General features: G+C 42.9%; 1 protein-coding gene and 1 long non-coding RNA gene across 3 annotated transcripts in view; one reads left to right on the top strand and one right to left on the bottom strand.

Annotated features, from left to right (window-relative positions):
• Positions 1 to 6,052, bottom strand: part of LOC139535450 (uncharacterized) — a 47,476-nt gene extending 41,424 nt beyond the window's left edge. The window contains exon 1 of the long non-coding RNA XR_011667133.1: positions 5,808 to 6,052. This is a non-coding gene — a long non-coding RNA (uncharacterized lncRNA). The remainder of the gene's footprint in view (positions 1 to 5,807) is intronic.
• Positions 1,128 to 27,638, top strand: LOC139535449 (CTTNBP2 N-terminal-like protein). Of its 2 annotated transcripts, none has more exons than XM_071334856.1 (5): positions 1,128 to 1,272; positions 15,151 to 15,258; positions 22,517 to 22,750; positions 22,948 to 23,055; positions 23,142 to 27,638. In XM_071334856.1, the coding sequence occupies exons 1-5, from the start codon at positions 1,234 to 1,236 to the stop codon at positions 24,420 to 24,422; spliced, it is 1,770 nt and encodes a 589-aa protein (XP_071190957.1). In that variant the 5' UTR covers positions 1,128 to 1,233; the 3' UTR covers positions 24,423 to 27,638. The 2 variants fall into 2 exon arrangements, with proteins under 2 accessions (XP_071190957.1, XP_071190958.1); XM_071334857.1 differs by having other exon boundaries at positions 15,131 to 15,258.

The raw sequence follows: 27,638 nt of genomic DNA, 5'->3' as shown, positions 1-27,638 counted from the left end.
GTATTCTAATAAACAGAGAATGCATGGGTACTAGCCAGGTGGTGATGAGTAAAACATCACACATGGGATGATGTGAGACATTCCTGTCTGAAGTCACAGAGAAGAATGCATCTCTAGCCACAGGCAAGTCTACACCTGCATTTGGGTGACTGCTATGTTGACTGTGCTTTGTTCTACTGGGATATGGACCATTTGAGAGAAACCACAACACAAGACAGGATGGCAGACTTTGACTGGAGTTTGAACCACAGCTAGGCATTTTAGGTTCAGTAAAGATACTTACATGAAAGCACAAGGAGAGAGACTGCTTCCCCTTCTCAATGTCTTACAAACAATATTTGTTTTGTCTCTACCCACCTTGTGGTGTGTAGTAATAACAGATGGGTTATTTTAGAGGAGAGAACTGTAATCCCCTCTAATCCTGCTAAAAATCCCTGGGATTTTTATGTTAAATGTGTCTGGGAAACAAAGGAATGTGTGGGGGTATAGCCCTAATGATCAACTGGTTTATAAAGTCAGGTAGTCATGAGATATAAACTCGTCCACCTTTAATTTAATTAATTAGATCACTTCATAAAATGTATGATGATGATTTCATTTGTTTACATTTCCATATGTCTGTGATTTATTAAAGTAGCCTATCCAAAGTGCATAATTTGGAACAGTGAAAAATAAAGTGTTATGCCGTTATCATTATTAGAGTAGCCTATTTGAAGTGAGTAAATGTTAGATACAGTAGCGTGGCTACTCTAGAAACGTGAATGTTCCATGATCCCGGCAGATTTTTTGCTATCTGATAGAAATCACAACATACCATAAAGATCTTTTTCGTGTGCTCCTCATATCTTATGAGCTGGCAATGCGACCTGAAAACGTCTCCTTTAAAACTATAACCACCTTGAGCATAGAACAAAATGTTTACATGAACATTTCAAGTGAAGCACAGTTTGTAAGAGATAAGGCAAAATAACGTAACGTATAAGAAATGAACAAATCCGGATCTTTGAAAGAGGCAAAGACTTGGGGGAAAAATTCTAAACAAAGAAATCTATCCTAAATAGCAACAGCCTCCTTTCACTGCCTCCTGCGTCTGAGGTAGACTAATCTTATAGGTCAAAACTCTGAATTCGGACTTGCCTATAGGCTGATGGACTTGTCACATTTGAACTAATTTCTTCCGTATCGGAAACTGAAGACGCAAGACAAGACAATCTTTAACAATTGGTAAAGTTGATGTTGGAGTTTACAAAGGCATTGAAAAGACATATGAAGGTATGTTAATTGTCGAGGATAAACTTTTATATAATTATGAATAGCCAGACACTCGAATCACACACCGCTGTCGTAATACAATTGTTTATTCTTAAATCTATGGATTATCCGCAGTAGCCTATACAAGAAAATCTAGAGAAGTGAAACATACATGAAACATTGTCGCTCATTAACTCAAGTAAATTTAGAGGGGTTTTGTAGGATCTTCAATGTCCAGATAGAGATTGGCTAATACTATAGAAATATATATTATTTATGTGTTGTGCTTGTTTCTCTGTTTTATATATCCTGATTTGGAAGACATGCTTATAATGAACGTCTGTCCTTCATTTAGTGATGTGAAACAAGACTATATCATGTGACTGACAAACGTTATAAATTGTCTATTTATTGTCTAGTGTTATATTTTCCACCTCTGTCAGAAAAATATAACCTCACACAATAGCATTTTACATTGTATCATTGTTGCAACAAATAGACAAGACTACATGAGTAGTTTATCCACTAGTTTTGATTTATCATTGAGACGGTTAGCTAGTATTTCCTAAAGCTGTTAATGGGACGTCAGACATTACATCAGACTTCATGGAAATGAACCAGGACCTCAATGAATTATAATGGCTTTACAAAAGGGATTTTTTGTTTGTAATAGCACTGACATGATACTGAAATTCGAATTATTGCACACAGACATGAATGAGAACACACATTTAGGTAGCTACAGTATGCTGCTGACTTTGAAAAGGAATGTCAGTTATTACTTTGATCTGATCCAGTCTCTTGACACAAAGAGTTGTCTGTTGTGACCTGCTTAGCCCAAAGGCTGGCAGGTGGCGATATTGAGTTCATTTTACCGTACAAACGAATTGTATGCAGCCGGTAATACACTCGTATCCCTCGTGGACCGTTTGTATCTAAAACATTATAAATTCAAGATGCAAAGGCTTCTATTTCCCCCTTAACTTTATTTAATGGTGATAACGTGCGTTCAGCCAGGGGTAAACAACAGACAGCTGCAATCTGATTGGCTGAACGCGATACGCAACATCTGAGATTGGTATTTAGCCACTCAAGCATTGTGGTGGAAAATTGTGTTTCATAAGGAAGAATGCATATTTTCCTTGTTTTTTTCCACCTTCTTAAAGTTAAAGTTAAGGAGGAAATCGAAGCCTTTGCAGCCTGAATAGAGGAGAATGTTTTAGATACGAGTATATTGCCGGCTGCATGCAATGCGTTTGGAGGTAAAATGAACTCAATATCGCTATCTGCCGGCCTTTGGGCTATGACCTGCAGACACTGAGCCAGCCAGTCAGTCATCGTGCAGCAGGCCAAAGGCATCTGCTACTTTTGTGCTATGACTCATGGACAGTACTGATTGGCTTAGCCAGAGCTGGGAAGTATGTTGGTCAATTTTTTTTGTTTTTTGTTAGTCACATGCGTGAAATGCTTACTTACGAGCCCCTAACCAACAATGTAGTTAAAAATAAAATAAAAATATGAATAAGAAGTAAAAGAAACAAGTTATTAAAGAGCAGCAGTAAAATAACAATAGCGAGGCTATATACAGGGGGGTACCAGTACAGAGTCAATTTGCAGGGGCACCGGTTAGTTGAAGTAATATGTACATGTGGATAGAGTTATTAAAGTGACTATGCATAGATGATAACAATAGAGAGTAGCAGGCCTACCACTGTTGTGTCATAGGTAAACTTAATGATGGTGTTGGAGTCGTGCGTGGCAGATGTGTTGTTACCTAACCTTACCACCTGGGGGCAGCCCGTGAGGAAGTCCAGGATCCAGTTTCAGATGGAGGTGTTTAGTCCCAGGGTCCGTAGCTTATTGATGAGCTTTGAGGGCACTATGGTGTTGAACGCTGAGCTGTAGTCAATTGAGTAGCATTCTCACATAGGTGTTCCTTTTGTCCAGGTGGGAAAGGGCAGTGTGGAGTGCAATAGAGATTGCATCATCTGTGGATCTGTTGGTGTCAGTGAAGACACTTGCCAGTTGGTCAGCGTATGCTCGCAGTACACGTCCTGGTAATCCGTCTGGCCCTGCGGCCTTGTGAATGTTGACCTGTTTAAAGGTCTTACTCACATCGACTGCGGAGAGTGTGATCACAAAGTCTTCCGGAACAGCTGATGCTCTCATGCATGTTTCAGTGCCATTTGCCTCGAAGCGAGCATAGAAGTAGTTTAGCTCGTCTGGTAGGCTTGAGCTACTGGGTAGCTCTCGGCTGTGCTTCCTTTTGTAGTCTGTAATTGTTTGCAAGCCTTGCCACATCCGACGAGCATCAGAGACGGTGTAGTACGATTCGATCTTAGTCCTGTATTGACGCAACGCCTGTTTCATGGTTCCTCGGAGGGCATAGCAGGATTTCTAATAAGCTTGTGGGTTAGAGTCCCGCTCCTTGACAGCGGCAGCTCTAGCCCTTAGCTCAGTGCGGATGTTGCTTGTAATCCATGGCCTCTGGTTGGGGTATGTACGCACGGTCACTGTGGGGACGACGTCATCGATGCACTTATTGATGAAGCCAATGGCAGATGTGGTGTACTCCTCAATGCCATCGGAGAAATCCCGGAACATATTCCAGTCTGTGCTAGCAAAACAGTCCTGTAGTTTAGCATCTGCTTCTTCTGACCACTTTTTTATTGATCTAGTCACTGGTGCTTCCTGCTTTAATTTCTGCTTGTAAGCAGGAATCAGGAGGATAGAATTATGGTCAGATTTGTCAAATGGAGGGCGAGTGAGAGCTTTGTATGCGTCTCTGTGTGTGGAGTAAAGGTGGTCCAGAGTTTTTTTTGCTCTGGTTGCCCATTTAACATGCTGATAGAAATTTGGTAAAACGGATTTAAGTTTCCCTGCATTAAAGTCCCCGGCTACTAGGAGCGCTGCCTCTGGGTGAGCGTTTTCTTGTTTGCTTATGGCAGAATACAGCTCATTCAAGGCTGTCTTAGTGCCAGCCTCTGACTGTGGTGGTATGTAAACAGCTACGAAAAATACAGATGAAAACTCTCTAGGTAAATAGTGTGGTCTACAGCTTATCATGAGATACTCTACCTCAGGCGAGCAATAGCTTGATACTTCCTTAGATATTGTGCACCAGCTGTTATTTACAAAAATATGAAGCCATGATTCCATGAAGCATAAGATATTACAGTTTTGAATGTCCCGTTGGTAGTTTAATCTTGCGCGTAGGTCATCTATTTTATTCTCCAAAGATTGCACGTTTGCTAGCAGAATGGAAGGAAGTGTGGGTTTATTCGATTGCCTACGAATTCTCAGAAGTCAGCCCGCACTTTGGCCCCTTTTTCTCCACCTCATCTTCACGCAAATCACGGATATCTGGGCCTGTTCCCGAGAAAGCAGTATATCGTTCGCGTCGGGCTCGTCAGACTTGTTAAAGGAAAAAAAGGATTCTGCCAGTCCGTGGTGAGTAATTGCAGTCCTGATGTCCAGAAGTTATTTTCGGTCATAAGAGTCGGTAGCGGCATAATTATGTACAAAATAAGTAACAAAAATAATATAATTATTAATTATGACATAATTATGTCTGTCCCTCTCTTCTCCGGCACCATCTCGGGGAGACATCTTCCCCAGCTATCACATTTTGTTCCTTGGAAGTTGTTGGAACGTATGTTTTTGGTTTCAAATTGTTTGTAGGAAAGAAGCCAATAGTTTCCTGACTGGTAAAACTGAATGTTTTTTAAACGTTCTGAGAACAGAAGTGAACATTTTGCCTGTTCTGGGAATGTTTATTTGTAGGTTGCAGTGAGGTTCTGAGAACGTTTTACTCTGGATCCTTGAAAGTTTTCCTGGGAGGTTTTTTAAGAGTGTGGCCAATAGGTCGTTTTCAATAAAATGTCACAATACGTTTGATTTGACTGCTGGGAAGGCAAGGAGACCCCCAGCTCCGCTAAACCCATTGCCAACTACGTGCCTTTTTCAAGGGATTGTTAAATACATTTTATAACTATTTGCTTTTAATATCATCACCGATTGAGCATAGTCAGAACTACACATTTCTGATTTACCTGCAGCCTGATTAGTCCATGCAAAACAATTGCGCACATTAATTTCTATCATCAGAGTTATACAGCAGGTAACTGCATGCTTTTCATGATCATTAAAACATCAATGATCATGTAATTTAAGATACATGAAGGTACCAATCCATTTGGCATTTAGCTAGCTAAGCAAACAACAAAGTTTAACTTGCTTCATCAGAGATTAGGCTTGTCAGTCAGACTACTGTCATCACCACTATAGATGGCAAGCAAATCAAACAATATTTGGATATTGTCATCTAGTTTATCCCCTGGAGGTTCGCTTGTTAACTAGCCATATTGACGTGATCTGTTATTAGCTAGCTAGCCAATTCGACGTAGTCTATCAATCAATGTAGCCTATATCATGTCTGTCAGCAGCAATTGTAATTAAACACTCTTAAAAACAATGTTGAAAAGGGGATCATGTTAGCGAGCTTCTCTAGGTAGGCCTACATTGTTTGGAGGAAAAAGTGCATTAGGTCTACTTACCATTCATTATATGTTTAGCCAAATGTACAACGTTTCTACTGGTAGCTTGCAAAGTAAACATTATCAGCTAACAGTACCACGGAAAATGCACCCATACTTGTCAGGTATAGTTCAGTTTTATTTTATATCACTCAAATATCCAATTGATGGTGGCCAATATTGAGAGATATCGTGAGGCTACCCTACGTATCTGAAATTACATGAAAAAATGATGTTTACTGATCATGAAAAGCATGCAGTTAGTTGCTGTATAACTCTGACGATAGAGATAAATGTGAATAATTGTTTTGCATGGAATAATTAGTGGGCGTGGCCAACACATCTGAACACTTAGCAAGATTGAGAGTGTTTTGTTGATGCTGAACACCACTAAAGTTTTCTTGTGTTTTGTATGTAAAGTTTTCTTAACAGAATGTATGTTTTTAAATATCATTCTTACATCCTGACTTCGCCAGCCATGCGAGTGCGCCACTATGCGCATGTTGATTTTGTCTATCCCCACCAGAACCCATCATGACACGCTTAAAATACCAAAATCAACTGTGAATCACTAAATCAATTTCGGGGCAGGTCGAAACACACATGAAACATTTGTGGACATTTAGCTAATTAGCTGTTGCTAGCTAGTAGTGCTGAGCGATTAACTAACATTTTGGTTATTTTTCATTTTTTTAAACAACTAAATTACATACGTTGGTTGAATTATTTTAATTCCATTTCGTATTTTTTTAATGTGAGGTTAATGCGCACATTTCACAGTTTCTCTAAAGATAAATCAGATCAAGCCTGAACTGTGCAATGTTGTAGGGAGTTGCAGTTTCCAACAGGCCAATATTCCACATAATTTAACGCATAAAATGTGGTAATTAACTACAATGACTATAATCCATTACGCATCTTTATTTGTCCGGTCTGTATTTCTTTTATGCCTGCTATTTAAGAAACAAGAATGCGGATTGTGAGGGGAGAGCAGCGATTGTGAGAGAGCAGCTGTTGCTTCGCAAAGTATCTCTACTTGAAAATACATGATCAAAGTGATTGATAGTTGGTATTCAGCAGTCATAAAAGTATGCCTTATTTACTTTGAAGAACTACAAAATAGTGATTTTGGCAGACTGCATAGGGAGCACCTCTATAGAGATGAGATGATGACTTGGAATGAAATAATAAAGTAATCAAATAAAACAAATGTAATATACTCAACAACTGAAATATTTTGTTAAAGTAAACATTTTTGAATAGATTATGGTTAGTATCTGATAAGCAGTAGTGGCGGTTCTAGCTTGTATGGCTCCCTGGGCGAACCCCCCCTCATACATTGTCATGACTTCCACCGAAGTCGCCTCCTCTCCTTGTTCGGGCGGCGTTTGGCGGTCAACGTCACGGGCCTTCTAGCCACCGCCGCTCCATTTTTCATTGTTCCATTTGTTTTGTCTTGTTCCCCACACACCTGGTTTACATTCCCTAATCACCTTGTATACAAATATTCCTCTGTTCCCCCCCCATGTCCTTGTGTGGAATTGTTTTGTTACATGTTCAGTGTGATGCGCCAGGCTGGTTATTTCCCCCCTGGGTATTCTTGTAACCCATAGGAGGTTGGATTATTACGTTTGTTTTTTGTGACTGTATTTTGCGCATTTCTCTTTTGCATTTTGGCTGGAGGTTTGACGCTGTTGCGTCCATTTGTTGTGCTTCTGCCTTAATAAAGAGTGCACCTGATCACAACTCTCTGCTCTCCTGCACCTGACTTCAACACCAGTAGCACATACGCTGACATACATTTCTGAGAGCTCCCTTTCGTGTATAAATATCAGCAGATCAAGCAGGGTCATGGTCTTCGATGGCAAGTCAGGCAAGTTCTTCAGTTCCTGTGCAAGCTCTCTGCCAACCAAGTTTGAGTGTTCTTTATAGTTCAGTGTCATACTAAGGGCTTAACATTGTTCTGTCAGCTCCTCATTTGAGAGACGTTGGAAGGTTGACAACACTCCAAACTTCTCTCCCACATTTTCCAATGTGGAAAATCTTTCCTGAAGGGCTGAGGTTGCAGAATCAAGAACGAAATTGAAAAATGTCACCTCCAACTTCTTCAGGGCATCACTCAAAGGCTCATCAAATGATTCGTATGAAAAGTGCCGCTTTGTGGACCTCAGCCTTTTTTGTTGTAGGACGACCTTTACATTCATACCCTCGCAAATATCGTTGGCTGACGTTTGTTCAGTCATAAAGCCTGTTGCCCTGTAGTTACTGAGACCTCTCTCTGTCTTTCTGAGAAGACTGACTGCAACATCCACATGCATACTGGGAGACTGCATCAGCTTGCTCACATGTTGAATCTGACTCAAGATGTCATACCACACCAGATGCTGAAGCGGTATGACCCCACCTCCTCTGACAAGAACTGGGCCTCAATATTTATCACAGGGTCTTTGGTTTGATCCCTCACCTCAATCAGTGCCTCTCTCACCGCTGCTGCCTGATACCTCAGTGGCTCGACACCCTTAACTTTACTCTCCCACCTTGTCTCAGTCCACATCTTCAAAGTGATGTCCACATGTTTTTTCAGGATGGCCCATCACTGTGTGGAGGCTGAGAACAAGGTATACAGTTTGTGTAAGATACCAAAGTAACCTGTGGCATCGACAGAACTTTTAGCAGCATCAGCCACAACCAGGTTCAATGTGTGAGCCCCACATGGCACTAATAGAGCTCTTGGATTTATTTCCAGGAGTCTGACTTGGACACTTTTGTTTTTGCCTCTCATGTTGGGCCCATTATCATAAGACTGTCCTCTGCAGTCCTCAAAAGTAATTTTTAGCTCCTCTAATCTTTTGAGAATCAGGGATGCCAAAGGTTGGCCCGTGGACTCCTATGCCTCCAAAAACCCCATAAAATGTTCCTTTATGTGGCGCTCCTCCTTCAGTGACACAATTCTAATCACAACTGACAACTGTTCAGTGTGGCTGACATCTGAGGTGCAATCTAGAATGATAGAGAATAATTTTGCCAGCTGATGTCACTCACCATTATTGAAATGACCTTACTGCTCAACAAATCAATGAGTTCAAAAAGGGACTTGAGGTCCGTTTTTGGACACAGTTAAGGTGCTCTTTCATGACTGGATCAAATTGTGCCATCAGTTCAACATCTTTGAGGACATTTCCATTTGATGGAGAGTACAGTGTGTCCCCTTAGTGCCAGATTTCTAATTGCCGAAGACTACACAATAGCAGTCAGACGTGTCAACACCTCTCTCTCCATCTTATCCTCTCAGCCTCCATAAGTGCCATCCCATGCTTATCAATTGTTTCCCCTTTTCATGCAGTTTTGGTGTTCTGGACGGCTGTCGTGTGATGTCAGCAAAGAACTTGCATGTTTCCAATCTGTCAGTCCTGAGTTTGCTACATTTTCTTCTTAGAAAAGAGTTTGCGGCAGAAGCAGAAGAGGCTTTTGTTTCTTTCAGAATACACCAACCAACTTCTAGGGATTTTTTTCACCACTCACCAAGGTCTTCCTGAAATACTGGTGGTGGCAACTTCTTCCATCACTCTCATTCCTTGGGAAAACAAAGTTAAGTGGTACCTCACTTGGTCCTCTGCAAACTAGTTGTGTCCGAATTCTGTCAGTCAGAACTGAAACTTAAAACTTAGCAAAAGGGATTTTTTTGGTTTTTGTTTATGTTATGCAGGGATGCACACAAAGACATGTGCGTGTACCCACACACACACACAGAATCCTGCTGGGGAGAAGTGGAAGCAAATGGGTCTTCATCCTCATCCTCAGGCTCAGACAACATTTGTGAAGACACCTGTGTGGCTGAGGTGGATGGCTCCTCATCCTCGGGCTCCGAGATAATTTCTGAAGAGGCCTGTGGGGCTGAGGAGGTAGATGGCTCCTCATCCTGGCCAGTGCCAGAGGGTGCTCCAAAATATTTCAGAAGTGCCCCTGAATTTGCATTGAAATACAGTATATGAGTCTGACACCCTAAATACATTTGTTGCACAATTAAATGTCATTATGCACAATTTATCAAACTTTCAGAATAGAAATCAAATGAACCATACAACCTCCTTGGCTAATTCTAGGCATAAGACACCCCAAAAGACTCACAAAAGATGCATAATATAGATGTATTTTAAGTTAGCCTACAGCATTGGAAATTCCCATTACTGAGCTCAGGACCTAGTCAATACAATCACACAAAACCTTTATGATGTCTCCTCAATGAAAGTTAACCAAATCAATAATGTGCTAGTGTAAGGGCACAGGGCGAGACCCAGATGCAGACACAGGAGGCAGATGGTTCGAGTCTCTGATATTTATTCGTATCCAAGGGGCAGACAAGAGAATGGTCGTGGACAGGCACAAGATCATCACAAGGTCAGAGTTCAGGAGGTACAGAGTGGCAGGCATGCTCGAGGTCAGGGCAAGCAGTATGGTCAGGCAGGTGGGTTCAGAGTCAAGGCAGGCAAGGGTCAAAAACAGAAGGACTAGCAAAAAACAGAGAGGGGGGGGGATGAGCACAGAGTAACACGCTAGTTGCCTTGACAAAACAAGACAAACTGGCACAGACAGACAGAAAACACAGGTATTTTGGTGAAGATGGGTGACACCTGGAGGGGGTGGAGACGAGCACAAGGATTTTACTAATTGCATTAGTACTGTACAAATTGAAAGGTGCGCTCCCCCTACCTCGGGCTTCCAGTGGGGAGACCTGTGATCAACCTACCCTCGCCCCCGCCCCATCTCGTACTTCTGAGTGGGAGACCTTCCCAAGCAGTAGCATGCCTAGCTCACAAACTAGAATCAGGGCGCCCAGGCTGACAAGATTAATTGACCCACAGTCCCACACGGTGACATGATATCATTGACGTGATGTGCAAATGAGCGATAGAAAACCGATCGCGCAAATGCCACCATTCCAAAATGTTGTGTGTGGCCGCCCTGGGCGGCTGCCCATGTCTCCCATACCTAAATTCACCACTGATAAGCAGTAATGGACAGTCAATACCATCATGGGACGTTTGCCTTTAACCCTTTACACTTGTGGCTAAATTGAAATGTTTCTTAAAGAAGAAAATGAAAAGCATATGTATAACCATGGTAGCAATTGAAAGGGAACAGTTTGGAGATAATGGGGAAATTATTAGACCAAAGGTGAGTACACAACAGGTCACCTGACACAAGACAGAATCCAAACATTACACTGTTGATTTTATGTGCATTTTACATTTACTGTACTATTCGCAGCCTTTGTTGACAACAAAATCTGAAAGTACTCTGCATACGTTCAGTAACATGATAAATCTATTCCTGGAAAATGTTGGATAGTTGCAAGATAAGACAAAACATTACAAGGGTTTGAGTGAGAGGACTAACTGGAGTCTCCAAGTGGCCACACACCTCTCCAAAGTGCACACAGTTCCTAAGCTATTTTAATGCACTTTTATGACTCAAAGAAGAGTCTTCAACGATAAAGTATTTTTTGGAGCTCTCTTACCTGTGCCGTTGAGGAACTAGACTAGAGCAACACAACCCTGCATCCCTGCCATCACACAATTACTGTTGTTTACGCAATCCAAAAACGGTCCATTTTAAAACGCAATCTGGGTCAGGTGGGCCTGATTTGAAAGCTTGTTCTATTGCCAACATGGCTAGCTAAGTTATAAAATACAATCTTACAGTGTTAGGCTTTCACAAGGCAATTCAGAGAACGTTTGGTGCACATAGAAAGTCATGAGTGCATTCAGGTGCATGTGCCGTGGCAAATTATCTTACAAATGAACAAACATAGGCTCATTCTGTTCAGAACAACCCAGGGTATGGCACCTTGTCATCTTGTAACTGTACATCAAACATAGTGATCATAAACGTTGACACTGTACAGAATATGACATGAGTTTATGATTTGGAAATGTGAAGTGCACATTTGGACTCGTGGGTGTTTGGCGTGCTTGTGTGACATCAAAGCGGTATTTATTATAATCTTCAACGTCTCATCTTTCGTAATACAAGTCATCTTAATTTACAGCATTTTACTCACTCAGACGACCAAAAATGTTCTGAAATTGTCAAATTACCAGGAGGGATGGGGGCAACTTCATGTTACGCGCGGTGCTCAAAACCCATACAGTGCTGTGAAGTGCAGAGCCAGAGAGTTTATTAGTGCCCAAATCTGTCATTTTCAAACCGTATACGGGTAGAAGTGTAAAGGGCTACCGTTCTCGGACTTGAGAACATGACTTCAAATAGAACCACGAGGAAACCTGTAGGAATTGTTACGCTGAAGAACTGAAATTCCCACAGATGAACGTTGTTTCTTAACCTTCTCTGAACTATTTGAGAAACGCTCTGTTAAAGTAATGAAATACCAAGAAAGTTATGTTTTTTTGTCAAGTTCCTTTAAAAAAACATTTCCATAAAGTTGTGAGAAGGTTGTATGCAAACTAACCATAGGACAACCACGCTCTCACCAAGCACAAATAAACATATGGTTCTCAGAACAATATGTGCTAGCTGGGTTCAAGTTAAGAAAACTGACAAATGCATGACAAATCTACAAATCTGGCAACCTGCATAAGCTTGAACACACAGAGAGTGAGAGAGACAGAAACGGAGAGATACACAGAGAGACACAGAGCGAGACGGAGAGATAGACAGAGAAAAAGACACACACAGAGAGAGCGAGAGAGCCTCAGGTTTAGTTAGAAGTTTGTTATGAGGCAATGTTTGTGTAACGTACCATTATAAGGGGCACATGGCTGACTAGGCTTCAAACAAACAAGGATAAAAGGATTATAGACGCAGGCATTTCTTTAGGAAGCGGAAATGAACGAGTGTGGGAATATTTTGGATTTTCCCATGCATGACATCTCTTTTAATAACATTACCCATGCTTTCTATTTGAATAACACATTGCTAGTGAGCGTATATTCAGTCATACAAGCGGCTGTGAAATTAGCAAGACTGTAAAAGCAGACTGAAGGAAGTGGGAAGTTTAATTAGCATGCTAGCCATGTGGTCAGCCAACAAACCAAACCATGAGGGTCTGGAGATGGAAGAAAACACATCTAAAGATCATAGATCTGCTACACACTACAGTGTGTTCTCGGATCTGGGATGAAACTGCCAGAAAGAACCATAATGTATTAGTGGAATAACTTTAGTTATTGTATTTCAATCCAATTATATTTTAAAAATATTTCAGTTGAGTGGATGATAGAAAATTGCTATTATTGTTTTTTTCTTTGAAGTAAATTTAGCCCACTTTTGCTAAAATAGAAAATATAGGCTACTGATGGTGCCTTGAATACCGGTTTCTTTCATTTAATGTTCATGTTATGGGGATTTTTATATAAAGGAAATTTGTCTTTTGTGTCTGTTGAAAATTAAAGATTACTGACAGAGCCATAAGAAAATATTGCTTTATTTATCTGATCATATTGGAATATATTTGTTAGGTTTTCAGTAGGTTCAATTAGGTTCACTAGACTATATGCGTCATTTAAAAAATTTTCAATGAACATTCGAACAGTCCGGCCCTCGGCTTGTAGCTAAATTTTTTATTTGGCCCTCCGTCCATTTGACTTTGACACCCCTGACTTTAGTGGAATAATAGATTTAGACAAGAGGAAGCAAATATTTAGCTTCCTAATATTATTCTCTTCTATTTCTGCTGCTGTATCCTTTGCTATTGTCCCAGAGCTCAGAAAAATGAATTGAATTGATTCATATCCCATAGTCTAGACATCCGTTCAGATGTTTTAAGTGTCTTGTTATTTGTATGACAGATGCGGGGAGAGCTTAGCCCCCATGATGCTGTACAGTAGCAGCTCTAATAAAAGCTCCCATCTCATTATGCAACGCTCAGAGCTCCTGCGGCGCCTCCTGATGACTTCATGATGTGGCAACTTCTACTGGGCGACCACAGAGCTCGTATTGGAGAAGGCCTGCTGAATGCTTAGCGGTTGGAGCAGCATGGCTAACAGACTGTACTGGGTGGATGGGGAACTAACCAGCGCTTTCGAGCTCTGACGAAGGCCTTGAGGCCGATACGTAAAGCTTAATAAAGAGCAGTGATAATAGCAAAAGCAGTGTGCAGGGTTTCTTGTTTTTACATTTTTTTTCTCCGGTTTTCTGTAATAGCCATGAATAATCCGATATGGGGATGCTGATTGAGGGAGGTACAACGACATCATAATAGAGTGTAATGCAGGTTTATTATGATTTTTTTTCTGGTCAGGTCACCTGGTCAGGAAGCCCTCCTGGCCCTGTTGGTTCATCCGAGTTCAACAAAGCACCCTCTTGATTATTTTGTCAAACTGTATTAGTTTGTCTCATATGACAGTCTCTTTCCAACCTACTAATAATATCCCATGGAGCACACCGTGAGTTTTCTACACTTTTAAGGATCCCATCACTTAGTGGGATGCTGTACGAACTACACCGGTTCCAAAGCCTGGCCGGCATGTGTTGGCTGGTCAGAGTGTGGTTGTATGTTTGAGGTGTGGATACCACAGTGTTGTCAACAGACCCAGGGCAGCTGCACTAAGTAAAGAGTGCATGGCGCCTACAAAGACACCACAGCAGATCTTAAACATTCTCTACCCTGCCTTTTAACAAAACCACAAACTCTCAAGAGGCCCAACCAAAAGTTAGAGGGAGAGAGGATCGCAAAGCACAACTTGTTGAGTTTTGATATGAACCAAGGGGGAACGAATGAGGGCAAACAGCTCATTGTCAGTTACTTAATATCTTGTCGACAACTTTGTGACAATGTGGATGCAGATTGGGACAGTTTTTTTTGTTGATCTGCTCACCATATGTTGGCCTGTGTGTGTGTGAGGCATTTGTCTTCACATGTATGATGTTCACAGGCTCCTCACAAAGACAAATGAACCATGACAGCGAGTGGAAAATCCAGGGATTTTCTCTGTTTACAAAAGCTTTTAGCTTTTATTAATGATCGTCCAGGCTCAGTAGGGCCTGGTAAATGCATCTAGTGTTTTATTAGTGGAGCTATTGGATTCAAATGTTACCTGATATCCAAGTCTTTGTCAGATTTGTACTACATTTTGCGCTGTAAAAAATGTCTTAAAAATCATAGGTCCACAATGAACCACAGGACTCAACGATACTTTAAACTAAGTACAGTATAGGCCAATCATATCGAAATATCATGTATAAATACACAAAGCAAAAAACGTATTCACATAACTTCTATGTTGGTATATTATAACAATGAGTAAAGGACACAACTTCCTGCACAATGTATTTACAGTGAACATTAGAATAGAGAATGAATTGTGCCTCTTGTAATGATCCAGCTCCTGTCCCCTGCCCACAGGAGGCCCAGATGAACATGGAGAGCCTGAGCAAGCCAGAGCTGCTGATGCTCTTCAGTGTCCTGGAGGGAGAGCTGGAGGCTCGCGACCTGGTCATCGAGGCCCTCAGGGTAAGAGCTATCCATCGTCTTTCCCCTTGTGTAATTTACAGCCAGGACCCAAAGGCCCCTCAATGATGCCACCATTACCCATAATATGAGGTCTGAAGCATAAAGATAAAACTATGATTTATAATTATGTCTAAGGAGTTGTTACCAGGGTTGGGGTCAATTTGGAATTTCAGGATTTAATTCAATTTAAACAATGAATTTGAATTGAATTTGAACTGGCAACACCCCACAGGAAGCAGCATTTTAATTGAAGGAAGTAGAATTGAATTCAAAGTAATTCAAACTCATTCAACTAAGACATGAAACATGAAAGTCTTATTCATTTGACAAATACTTTATCAAAAGGATATACCACTTATTAATGCAAAGAATACACATACCATTTCAAATATTCGTTTGATTACAACTCAGATTTCCTTTATCATGAAATGTTAGATTGTTCCCTTCAATACTGCAGTGTTTGATGTAATGCATTCTGGGAAATGTATTCTGATATTTAAAAACATTAAGGGAATTATGAATTATCATAGACAACCCACAACATGATCTTATAATATTTCCAGACCTCTGTAATTGTTTTTTTTATTATTATTAGGAGAATAAGTTTTCAAATGTTTCAACCTTATGCTACATGGTATTGGTAACCATACATGATGTCAAAATAAACATTTCTATGGAGATAAATAAGCCATCAGAATTTGATTGAATTAAATTATACTTCCTTTAATTCAAATTCAAATTCGGCTTCCTGTGGTATGTGGCCAATTCAAATTAATTTCTAATGTTAGAGTTGACCCCAACCCAGTCAAGTTGTTTGTTGTGCACGCCATTAATCAAACAATGTAACTCGGGAACCGTATTTCTATCCTGTATAAAGCTGCCCATTGAAGTACATAATTTAGCAATGTGAAATATATTATTCGAATAATGATTGAGGATTGATGGGTTATTGTCAAATTTAACCTACCTTGTGTTTGTTTGAAGCACATTCCCTGTTGACTAGCCCTACTGTATATAGGAGGCCACGCATCTACGTATGGTGTCCTAGAGTGCTACAATCCGGGGGCCCGAAAATATTTGGCAAAAATGTTTAGGGGGTTAGTTGTTTCCGAAAATCCTGTTACTGAATGCATATCTATAATCCGTAACTCCTTGTCCGTCCATCCAGATTGTATATCAAATCAAACCAAATGTATTTATATAGCCCTTACATCAGCTGATGTCACAAAGTGCTGAACAGAAACCCAGCCTAAAACCCCAAACAGCAAGAAATGCAGGTGTAGAAGCACGGTGGCTAGGAAAAACTCCCTAGAAAGGCCAAAACCTAGGAGGAAACCTAGAGAGGAACCAGGCTATGAGGGGTGGCCAGTCCTCTTCTGGCTGTGCCGGGTGGAGATTATAACAGAACATGGCCAAGATGTTCAAATGTTCATAAATGACCAGCATGGTCAAATAATAATAATCACAGTAGTTGTCGAGGGTGCAACAAGTCAGCACCTCAGGAGTAAATGTCAGTTGGCTTTTCATAGCCGATCATTAAGAGTATCTCTACCGCTCCTGCTGTCTCTAGAGAGTTGAAAACAGCAGGTCTGGGACAGGTAGCACGTCTGGTGAACAGGTCAGGGTTCCATAGCCGTAGGCAGAACAGTTGAAACTGGAGCAGCAGCACGGCCAGGTGGACTGGGGACAGCAAGGAGTCATCATGCCAGGTAGTCCTGAGGCATGGTCCTTGGGCTCAGGTCCTCCGAGAGAGAGAAAGAAAGAGAGAAAGAGAGAATTAGAGAGAGCATACTTAAATTCACACAGGACACCGGATAAGACAGGAGAAGTACTCCAGATATAACAGACTGACCATAGCACCCCGACACATAAACTACTGCAGCATAAATACTGGAGGCTGAGACAGGAGGGGTCAGGAGACTCTGTGGCCCCATCCGATGATACCCCCGGACAGGGCCAAGCAGGCAGGATATAACCACACCCACTTTGCCAAAGCACAGCCCCCACACCACTAGAAGGATATCTTCAAGCACCAACTTACCATCCTGAGACAAGGCCGAGTATAGCACACAAAGATCTCCGCCACGGCACAACCCAGACAGGAAGATCACGTCAGTGACTCAACCCACTCAAGTGACGCACCCCTCCTAGGGACGGCATGGAAGAGCACCAGTAAGCCAGTGACTCAGCCCCTGTAATAGGGTTAGAGGCAGAGAATCCCAGTGGAGAGAGGGGTATATATGTGGATATCTGTATAGAAACCGTCTGAACCAAACTTTTCTCCAAATCGGCACTGTATAATTTGCCTGTGGTAGACAGTGGTAGGCTATGCGTTATAAAATCCAGACGGATTGACAAGAAGTTACCGATTATAGATATGCAGTCAGTGACAGTATTTTCAAAAACAAGTAACCCCCTTAAAATGTTTGATAAATATTTTCAGGGCTCTGCATTGTACCCACCTAGGACACCATGACACAAGCTAATGGGTGTGTCTTCATGTAAAACGGTTGTTTATGAGATGATGATATGTCTATGGTGGTAAATTATGCATTTATTGTAGAAATTTATTTTGAGCTATCATGTTGTAACATTCCTAGCGAAGGACGGTTCCTGGAAAGAGTAGGCCTACATGCCCAGATTGGCCTTTGCCGGTGAGATAGCAGGTTGCGCAGGTAACAGGTGTCTAGAGTGGAGCTATACCTGTGTTCAATGCTAGGCATTATACATGACGTGGCCAAAAGTATGTGGACATCCCTGGATCTGGCAATTTCAGCCACACCCGTTGCTGACAGCCATGCAATCACCAATGAAAACATTGGCTGTAGAATGGCCCGTACTGAAGAGATCAACGTGGCACCATCATAGGATGCCACCTTTCCAACAAGTCAGTTTGTCAAATTTCAACTGCGAGTGCTGTTATTGTGAAGTGGAAACATCTAGGAGCATCAATGGCTCAGTCAAGTGGTAGACCGCACAAGCTCACAGAATGGGACCGCCAAGTGCTGAAGCGCGTAACGCATAAAACTCGTCTGTCCTCGGTTGCAACACTCACTACTCACTACTAGATCAGTGTGGAAGAACTTGACTGGCATGCACAGAGCCCTTACCTCAACCCCATCAAAGACCTTTGGGATGAATTGAAACGCAGACTGCGAGCCAGGCCTAATCGCCCAACATCAGTGCCCTGCAGCAATGTTCCAATATCCTTCCCAATAGCCTTCCCAGAAGAGGGGATGCTGCAGCAAAGGGGGGGACCAACTCCATATCAATGCCCATGATTTTGGAATGAGCCGGTGTCCACATGCTTTTGACCATGTAGTGTAGTTGAACGCCTGAACAGTTTTTTTATTGCTGAGAATATCTTTGATTCATCCAAGTGTTTATGTCATCTTCAAGTTTGTATTTATTTATTTTTTTACTGGCCAAGTCATACTGCACCTGTAAATATTGTAAATAAAATCCTCTCACTGAGGTGAACCGTCAACATCCTTGTCGGACTCCTAATTCTCCACTCCGCCGCCTTCGGCTCATGCTTCACAGGAGTTGCCGACGTAAGATAGCCAGGTTAGTGGTCCACAAACTGGGACAGGGGTTTGAGAGCAGAGTTAGCCATTATCCTAATAGCCTCCCTTATCATGATTCTAGTGGTACTGTACTGTACACACGGGACAGCTGGAGACGAGACAGACGACCCATTACCTGACCTCCCATGATTTAACCTGACTTTAATTGATGGGATGTCCTTGAGCCGACCAGGGAAAAAGCTTGACTTTAGTAGCCACAGTGTACAGCCACGGCTCTAGCCACTTATGCCAATTCGTCCATGCACCTGGGATGTCAGACTGTCTGGCTGTGGGAAGATTACCCTCCTATCTGTCTGCAGTCTGAGGATTGTCTCTGATAACCCACATATTACATTCGTCCTTTTTAAGGTAGACTCCGGAAGATCACATTCATATACACAATGTGGTTTACAGACAACAACAAAAAACAGAACAACAGCAGCATAATTCCAATCTGCCAAAAATGCTGCAGGCTCATCCTAACGTGTTATGATCTAGTTGCATGTTCGACAAGTCACGTTGAGTTTATATTGATCACCGTGACTGCTGATTAGTACCAAGTACAACACAAAGTGACCTGAGTAATACAACAAACTGTATCCAGGTGAACAAACTGCAGAAATCAAGGTCCCCTCGATCATTCATGTGTTGTGCCTAGACCACAATCTACACATCTCCTGGGCGCTGGCCATCTAAGGCAAGGCAATTTAATGCACCGTGCTGAGCGGGTGGAAGATGACTATGTGAGCCGGGAGACTTGGAGTGAACAAATAAACAAAGGCCTTAACTGGAGCGGTCAGGATGTGTGGCTGACTGTGTCTTCACTGACACTAAATCCCCCTGATCTGTTAATTCATTCCATGGTTGCCTAAGCAGTAGTCTCTTGTGGCCAGCAATGGTTCTGAGATGACCTCAAAACAGTATACACTGGAATATGGGATCTCTTCTTGCGCTCACGTGAAAGAAAAGTGCACAGCGTTACAACAATGGATCCCATAGTTACTCAAATTGAGAAAGGCTTAGAGGACTATAACAACTTTTCCTACTTTTGGTTTTCAATAGGTGTATGTTTTCATTTCCCATTTACAAAACAAAGAACCGTGTGTCAGCTAGCATATGAACTCCCCAATGTTTGGAGCGACAGATCGTGTGAACAATTCTTATTTCTCAAGGCGCTCAGAGTCTCTTACTCATTCTGAATCACCCCAGTATGTCATGAGGACTATTGAGTATGTGGTTGAACGGAGCGGCCACAAGCTGCCGTTGACGTGGTGCTGTATGTGTGTCACTGTCAGTCACAGGGTGATCTTCTTTTTCCAATGAGTCTTAAGGGTTAGGGTTAAGTTTGTTATATTCCCTATTTATTAAATTTTTTACTCATTTCTTATAATGGCATGGTTTGCTGGGAAATCAAGTTGGGTTAATATGACAGACATTCCTGTGTTCTGTTTATACAATGTTACTCATTTCTTATAATGGCATGGTTTGCTGGGAAATCAAGTTGGGTTAATATGACAGATATTCCTGTGTTATGTTTATACAATGTTTGATGATAATGTCTGAAGCTATTCTCACTGTTAACCAGTATCCTCTAATGGCTCATGCTTCTCCTTATGCTGTGGCATGCTGCAGAAAGTTGGAGCCTAGCGATGCCCATATTTGGCACACACCAGTGTGGGAAAATAGGAAGTACAACATTTTAGAATTGGGACCATTTCGTGCCTGTTATCAGCGCCACATTAGCGCAGGAATGAGTGCATAAGCTTTGGTTGACCTGGCTGTTAAACATTAACTACATCAGGAATGTGTTTAATGTCAGTCCTCCTCCTCCTCACACTCCCCCCTTCTCGAAAACACCACTGGAACACAAAACAGCCTCCCTTTGTGCTGCTGTGTGTGTGTGTGTGTGTGTGTGTGTGTGTGTGTGTGTGTGTGTGTGTGTGTGTGTGTGTGTGTGTGTGTGTGTGTGTGTGTGTGTGTGTGTGTGTGTGTGTGTGTGTGTGTGTGTGTGTGTGTGTGTGTGTGTGTGTGTGTTGGAAACGTTCAAGGCCTGGATGGATGACAACGATTGTCAGAGGAGTTGGCTGTAGCACAAACAGATCTGGGACCAGGCTATAACATAGTGAGAGAGGAGTTGGCTGTAGCACAAACAGATCTGGGACCAGGCTATAACATAGTGAGAGAGGAGTAAGCTACAGTACATACAGATCTGGGACCAGGCTATAACATAGTGAGAGAGGAGTAAGCTACAGTACATACAGATCTGGGACCAGGCTATAACATAGTGAGAGAGGAGTAAGCTACAGTACATACAGATCTGGGACCAGGCTTGGTGCTTGGTGTGGGGACCATTGCGCTAGACGGTTGTGTTATGATGTGTGAGGCTAAGGAATGTTCCCTCTCTCTCCTGGGTCATGCAGGTCAGATACAGGACCGGGGTATTGGGTAATGGCTAATGACTAGCTGTCATGCACCAGACTGTGCCCACTGTGTGTTTCAGAGAAATGTTTCAGGTCTTGCAGGACTCCTGTGCTTTCCTGCCTCTCCTTATTTTCCATCCTTTTTGATCTGCTCTCTCATATCCCAACGGACCGGATCAAATAACAGCATGATCAAGACTTCACAGCCTCTGTATCCCGATATCTTTACCGATGGATAGATATTATATATGACATTGGCATTTGTTTCTGCCTAGCAGAGACACAACGGACTCTACTAGCTTAGCCGACTGCTCAGTCGTGGAAGGCAGGCTCACACTGCCTGCCTTCCAGGACACCTACAACACCAGGTGTCGCAGGAAGGCCAAGAAGATCATCAGGGGCCACCCGAGCCACGGTCTGTTTTCCCCGCTTCCATCACTCAGACGCGGGCAGTATAGGAGCATCATGGCAAAAACTGATAGTCTGGCCAATACCTTCTACCCCCAGACCATCAGGCTACTGAATAGCCACCACTAGTCACCTCAGAGGCAAGTTGCTGAAGTCACCATTGTTCCCCCTGCAATGGCAGAGTAAAGGTCTAGTTAGACCTGGCCCAGACACCAGCAGGAGCAGCCACCCTACAAACGCTCTGACTGAAGACAGACAACATCTGTTGCTTCTTCCTCTCTCTCTCTACCGCTCTTTCCTCTTCTGCCTGCTCCCTCGCTCTCTTCTCCCCCTTCTCTCTCTCTCTCTACTTCTTCCTCCTCTGCCTGCTCTCACCCTCTCTTTCTCTCTCCCCTGCTCTCTCCCTATCTCAATCTTCCTGGTAGAGATGGGAATCCCCACTCCCATAGAAAATATGGTTGATGTTTCTCTTGGCATGTTATGTTTGCCGCTGTGGCTGACTTCCTGTTTAGCAGGCAGTGGAAGGAAGATTATTGCAGCAGGCCTGAAGGAAGGGAAAGGGCAGCATGCAGAAACTGAAAAAGAAACAGATTATGGCTTTTTTACGTTGCTGGGAAACCAGGTTACACTTGTGCATAGTACATGTATTGTTTATAGTACATGTAGCTGCATAGTACTAGTGACTGTCTGACGATGATATTTGACTTTCTTATATACTTACAAAACTGTAAAATATCTCAGGGACAGAGTCTGTTTATTCAGCTAGAAACCTAAGTGACCATTCTACACAATTTAGCCTGTTTTGACACACATACAGTTCTCTACCCCAGTGTTTCTCAACCCTCGTCTCCTCTCCTCTCTCAGGCCCAGTGCAGAGACACATATGTGGAGAAGCGCTATGGGAAGTACAACCTGAGCGACCCGTTCCTGGCTCTGCAGAGGGACAGTGAGGTGTTGGGGGGGCAGAGCCCTGGGGTCCACCAGGCTTCAGCCTGCTCTAGCCCCCTGGCTGTGCTCAAGCAGGTGGTCACCCACTGCAGGAGGATGCAGGAGAAGATGCTGGCCCAGCTAGCTGCAGCCGAGAGCAGGCACAAGACGGTAGGGCTGGGGGTTGTGGCTGGGCCTTAGATGCCAACCCCTCCACTTTTGATTAGATTAAAGATTAACTAAACTAGCTTGCACCCAAAGCATATCTAATCATTTTCCACCCGGGAAGTTGTATTTAGTTAGCAGATTATCCTGACCTAGGATCTTATCATTTCTGTGTCTCTGTCTCTCCCCTGTGGTTGTGTCAGGTCATTGCAGATCTGGAGGAGGAGAGGAGAAGGCATGCAGAGGACACCGCCGAGGGCGACGATGTCACTTGCATCCTGGAAAAGGAGAGGGAACGCCTCTTGCAACAGGTAGACTGAACATCAATATCTGAGCGATAACTGCTATAGGATTGAGTTTTTACAATTGAACCTATTGTACTCTATTGTGCCTGTAGCTGGAGTTTGAGCGGGGCCAGGTGCGTCGTCTGGAGAAGGAACAGAAGAAGGTCCTGGAGCAGCTGGAGGAGGAGCGGGTGCAGCACAAGCAGCTCTCCTCTGCCCTGGCCAAGGAGTGCAAGTGGGCCAGCCAGCGGGCCCTGGAGGTGGACCACCGCCTGGCTGACGCAAGCCGTAGGCTGGAGAAGGAGCAGGGGGAGATCTTGGCCCTGAGGGCTGAGCTGCAGAAGGAGAGGAGGAGGGCCCTGCAGATGGAGGCCAGGGTGGAGGAGCGGCTGGCTGAGTTTGACACGGAGAAGGAGCAGCTCCGCTCTCGGCTCAAGAGGGAGGAGGCCCAGTGCTGCCTGCTGCAGGAGCAGGTGGAGGCGCTGAGGAGAGAGCTTCAGGGAGAGAGGGGAGCTGAGGAGGAAGATGAGAGGAGAGACTCTCCTGTGGACACCAGTGGAGGGTCACCACTACTACGACCACCACCACACTCCAGCCAGGCAGAGGGGGGTGAAGAGCCTAAGGTCAACGGGCACGACTGCCTCAGGGAGGACGCCCTTCCAGACAGACTGGGCCTAGACAACCGGAGTGAGAACAGCAGCCCTGTCCTGCTGTCCCCTGCCCTCCTGAACCAGAGCCTGTCCCCCTGCAGCACGGGGTCCTCCTCCCTCACGTCCTCCCCGTGCTCCTCTCCTCAGCTGGCTAAACGGCTGGACCTGGCCACCAGTCCCAGCTACCAGTCCTCCTACCAGGCAGGCATAAACCAGCGCTTCCACGCTGCTCGCCACAAGTTCCAGGGCCACACTGATCCAGAGCAGCAACAGCAGGATGGAAGAGGAGGTGGCAGCCTGCCCCACTCCCCTAGAGACCTGTCCCCGTCCCCTGGGTGCATCCCCGTCCCTGTCCCCAGCCCGGCCAAGCAGCTGGCCCGCAGCACCGTCACCCACGCCCTGTCCCGCTTCACAGTCCAGCAGGGGGCCAAACCTCCGCCACCTAACAGCTCTCCCTTCGGCACTGACTACCGTAACCTGGCCCTGACCCCCTCCTCCCCTGTCATCCCCAGGGCCTCTGGTGCTGCTCTGCCTCTGGGGGTCTGCTCCCCAACCATCCCCCGAGCAGACAGGGGCAACCCGCCCCCCATCCCCTCTAAGAAACCTGGCCTGGCCCAGTCTCCAGCGCCATCCATCCCTGGTACCAGAGCCAGCCACTTTCCTGAGCTGTCAGGAAGCTGTGGTCTCACCAGCAGCCAGGAGAATGTTAAAGAGCTGGACATGGTGGTTTCCTCCATCAGTTAGCCTAGCCTCCTACTGAGTGCTACTAGAGCTGTGTTCTTTTATACCGCTCACACGTTTGTATGCTGAGGCACGCTCTAAAACACTGTCAAGTTAACTGTATTTATTTGATTTTTGACATGCATTCTGCTTCATTTTTCTTGTAGTACTATAGATGTATTTGTATTTATACATTTTGGGTTTGTTGATAATATAATATAAGAAGAATAAGCAGTAATAAAGAGTAATGGGCCAACATGCATGTTAGTTGCTGGGTACTTTTCAAAATGTTGCTAAGAAAAGCATGTTATGTCATGGGACAATCAAATGTCTCTACTTATAATGCAGCTTTTAAATTTGAGTTAGGAAATAAGCATATCTCTAAATCAAGATTGGGATTTAGCCTAATACTGAACAAAATAAGAGAGCTTATCTTAAACTGCAGAGTTTAATACTGAAACTAGGCTGCTTACAAACACATTATTATAATGTTGTATTTCCTAAAATGGCACATGATTATAAAATTACATATCTTCAAGGCTTAATAAGTTGGCAGTATTCTGTGTATATGCAGTATTCTGTGTATGTGCAGTATTCTGTGTATATGCAGTGTTATTAATACTATTATGTATTATGTGTAATGTAACTACTATGAAAATATATTATATTTGCTCTCATACCAATCGTCTGGTCAAACATTTAGAATGTATATTTTTACACGTCATGAGCACAATATATCTATTTTACACCCGCATATTGGTTTGTCATATACAGTTGAAGTCGGAAGCTTACATACACTTAGGTTGGAGTCATTAAAACTCGTTTTTCAACCACTCCACAAATTTCTTGTTAACAAACTATAGTTTTGGAAAGTTGGTTAGCACATCCACTTTGTGCATGACACAAGTCATTTTTCCAACAATTGTTTACAGACAGATTATTTCACTTATAATTCACTGTATCACAATTCCAGTGGGTCAGAAGTTTACATAAACTAAGTTGACTGTGCCTTGAAACAGCTTGGAAAATTCCAGAAAATGTCATGGCTTTAGAAGCTTCTGAAAGGCTAATTGACATCATTTGAATCAATTGGAGGTGTACCTGTGGATGTATTTCAAGGCCTACCTTCAAACTCAGTGCCTTTTTTGCTTGACATCATGGGATGTCAAAAGAAATCAGCCAAAACCTCCAAATTTTTTTTTTAGACCTCCACAAGTCTGGTTCATCCTTGGGAGCAATTTCCAAATGCTTGAAGGTACCACCATCTGTACAAAAAATAGTACGCAAGTATAAACACCATGGGACTACGCAGCCATCATACCGCTCAGGAAGGAGATGCGTTCTGTCTCCTAGAGATGAACATACTTTGGTGTGAAAAGTGCAAATCAATCCCAGAACAACAGCAAAGGACCTTGTGAAGATGCTGGAGGAAACAGGTACAAAAGTATCTATATCCACAGTAAAACAAGTCCTATATCGACATAACCTGAAAGGACACTCAGCAATGAAGAAGCCACTGCTCCAAAACCACCATAAAAAGCCAGACTACGGTTTGCAACTGCACATGGGGACAAAGATCGTACTCTGGAGAAATGTCCTCAGGTCTGATGAAACAAAAATAGAACTGTCTGGCCATAATGACCATCGTTATATTTGGAGGAAAAAGGGGGAGGCTTGCAAGCCGAAGAACACCATCCCAACCGTGAAGCACGAGGGTGGCAGCATCATGTTGTGGGGGTGCTTTGCTGCAGGAGGGACTGGTGCACTTCACAAAATAGATGGCATCATGAGGGAGGAAAATTATGTGGATATTTTAAAGCAACATCTCAAGACATCAGTCAGAAAGTTAAAGCTTGGTCGCAAATGGGTCTTCCAAATGGACAATGACCTCAAGCATACTTCCAAAGTTGTGGCAAAAATGGCTTCAGGACAACAAAGTCAAGGTATTGGAGTGGCCATCACAAAGCCCTGACCTCAATCCCATAACATTTGTGGGCAGAACTGAAAAAGCGTGTGCGAGCAAGGAGGCCTACAAACCTGACTCAGTTACACCATCTCTGTCAGGAGGAATGGGCCAAAATTCACCCAACTTATTGTGGGAAGTTTGTGGAAGGGTACTCGAAACGTTTGACCCAAGTTAACCAATTTAAAGGCAGCGCTACCAAATACTAATTGAGTGTATGTAAACTTCTGACCCATTTTGAATGTGATGAAAGAAGTAAAAGCTGAAATAAATCATTCTCTATTATTATTCTGACATTTCACATTCTTAAAATAAGGTGGTTATCCTACCTGACCTAAAACAGGGAATTTTGACTCGGATTAAATGTCAGGAATTGTGAAAAAACTGAGTTTAAATGTATTTGGCTAAGGTGTATGTAAACTTCCAACTTCAACTGTAGCTACTATACTGCACATATAAATATTTAATTTGGTTTTTATACGGTGCATTAAATATTGCCTTAGTATATCACTTGGCTATCAGGACTAGAAATCAGCACTGCTGAACGGGGAGAATCTCAATTCCATACTCCTCGCATCCTCTCTCCTCGCCTCCTTCTCAAAACCCATTGGAGGCGAAGGTCAGAGAGGAGGGACCTCTGGCTGTCTCATCCAAAGGGTTTTGAGAAGGAGGCGAGGAGAGTGGACGCAAGGAGTATGCAGTTGAGATTATCCCATTGTTTAGTAAGATAATCAATTATTATAGTTATTGTATTATAGAGAATTTACTGTAATAGCTTGTGTTATTTACCCCATAGCTGTTTTGGCAATGATGGGGGGGGGGGGGGGGGGTAGTTGTGGGGGGGAAATATCATAAAGTATTATATATTAGAAAAATGTATGCTAATATATTTATTATTATCACTTAATTATTTCTGCTTGTGTTTGTTGTTCATTTGATTGAATGTGAGAAAAGTCCGAAGAAATTAGTCGTCTGCCAAAGACAGTGAAAAGAGAAAAGGCTGCATGCTGTTTTTTGGTGCTCCCAAAATCATATTTTACAGATTAGTATGTACTGTGTTGCATTGCAAAACCTTTTAGACTTCCATGCATATGATTGAATGTTTATTTGTTTTATACCTTGCTCATCATATGATTTGTTACAGCATTATCCATGATGGATATAAAAGGAGAACACTCACTCCCTCAACCTCACTGCATCTATTCATACATGTATATCTATTGATCAATTACTCTGACCCGGTAGTTTTAAATACACATTAAAAAAAATCAACCATG

The sequence above is a fragment of the Salvelinus alpinus genome, chromosome 12, assembly GCF_045679555.1.
Source record: "Salvelinus alpinus chromosome 12, SLU_Salpinus.1, whole genome shotgun sequence".
NCBI lineage: Eukaryota > Metazoa > Chordata > Actinopteri > Salmoniformes > Salmonidae > Salvelinus > Salvelinus alpinus.
Note: the sequence above shows the minus strand (reverse complement) of the source record. Positions and strands in the feature narration are given on the sequence as shown.

Coding starts and splice junctions, on each gene's coding strand:
- LOC139535449 (XM_071334856.1), top strand. CDS start 1,234: ATGTTGGAGTTTACAAAGGCATTGAAAAGACATATGAAG. Junction 1,273..15,150: donor CATTGAAAAGACATATGAAG/GTATGTTAATTG, acceptor CCCTGCCCACAG/GAGGCCCAGATGAACATGGA. Junction 23,056..23,141: donor GGGAACGCCTCTTGCAACAG/GTAGACTGAACA, acceptor TTGTGCCTGTAG/CTGGAGTTTGAGCGGGGCCA.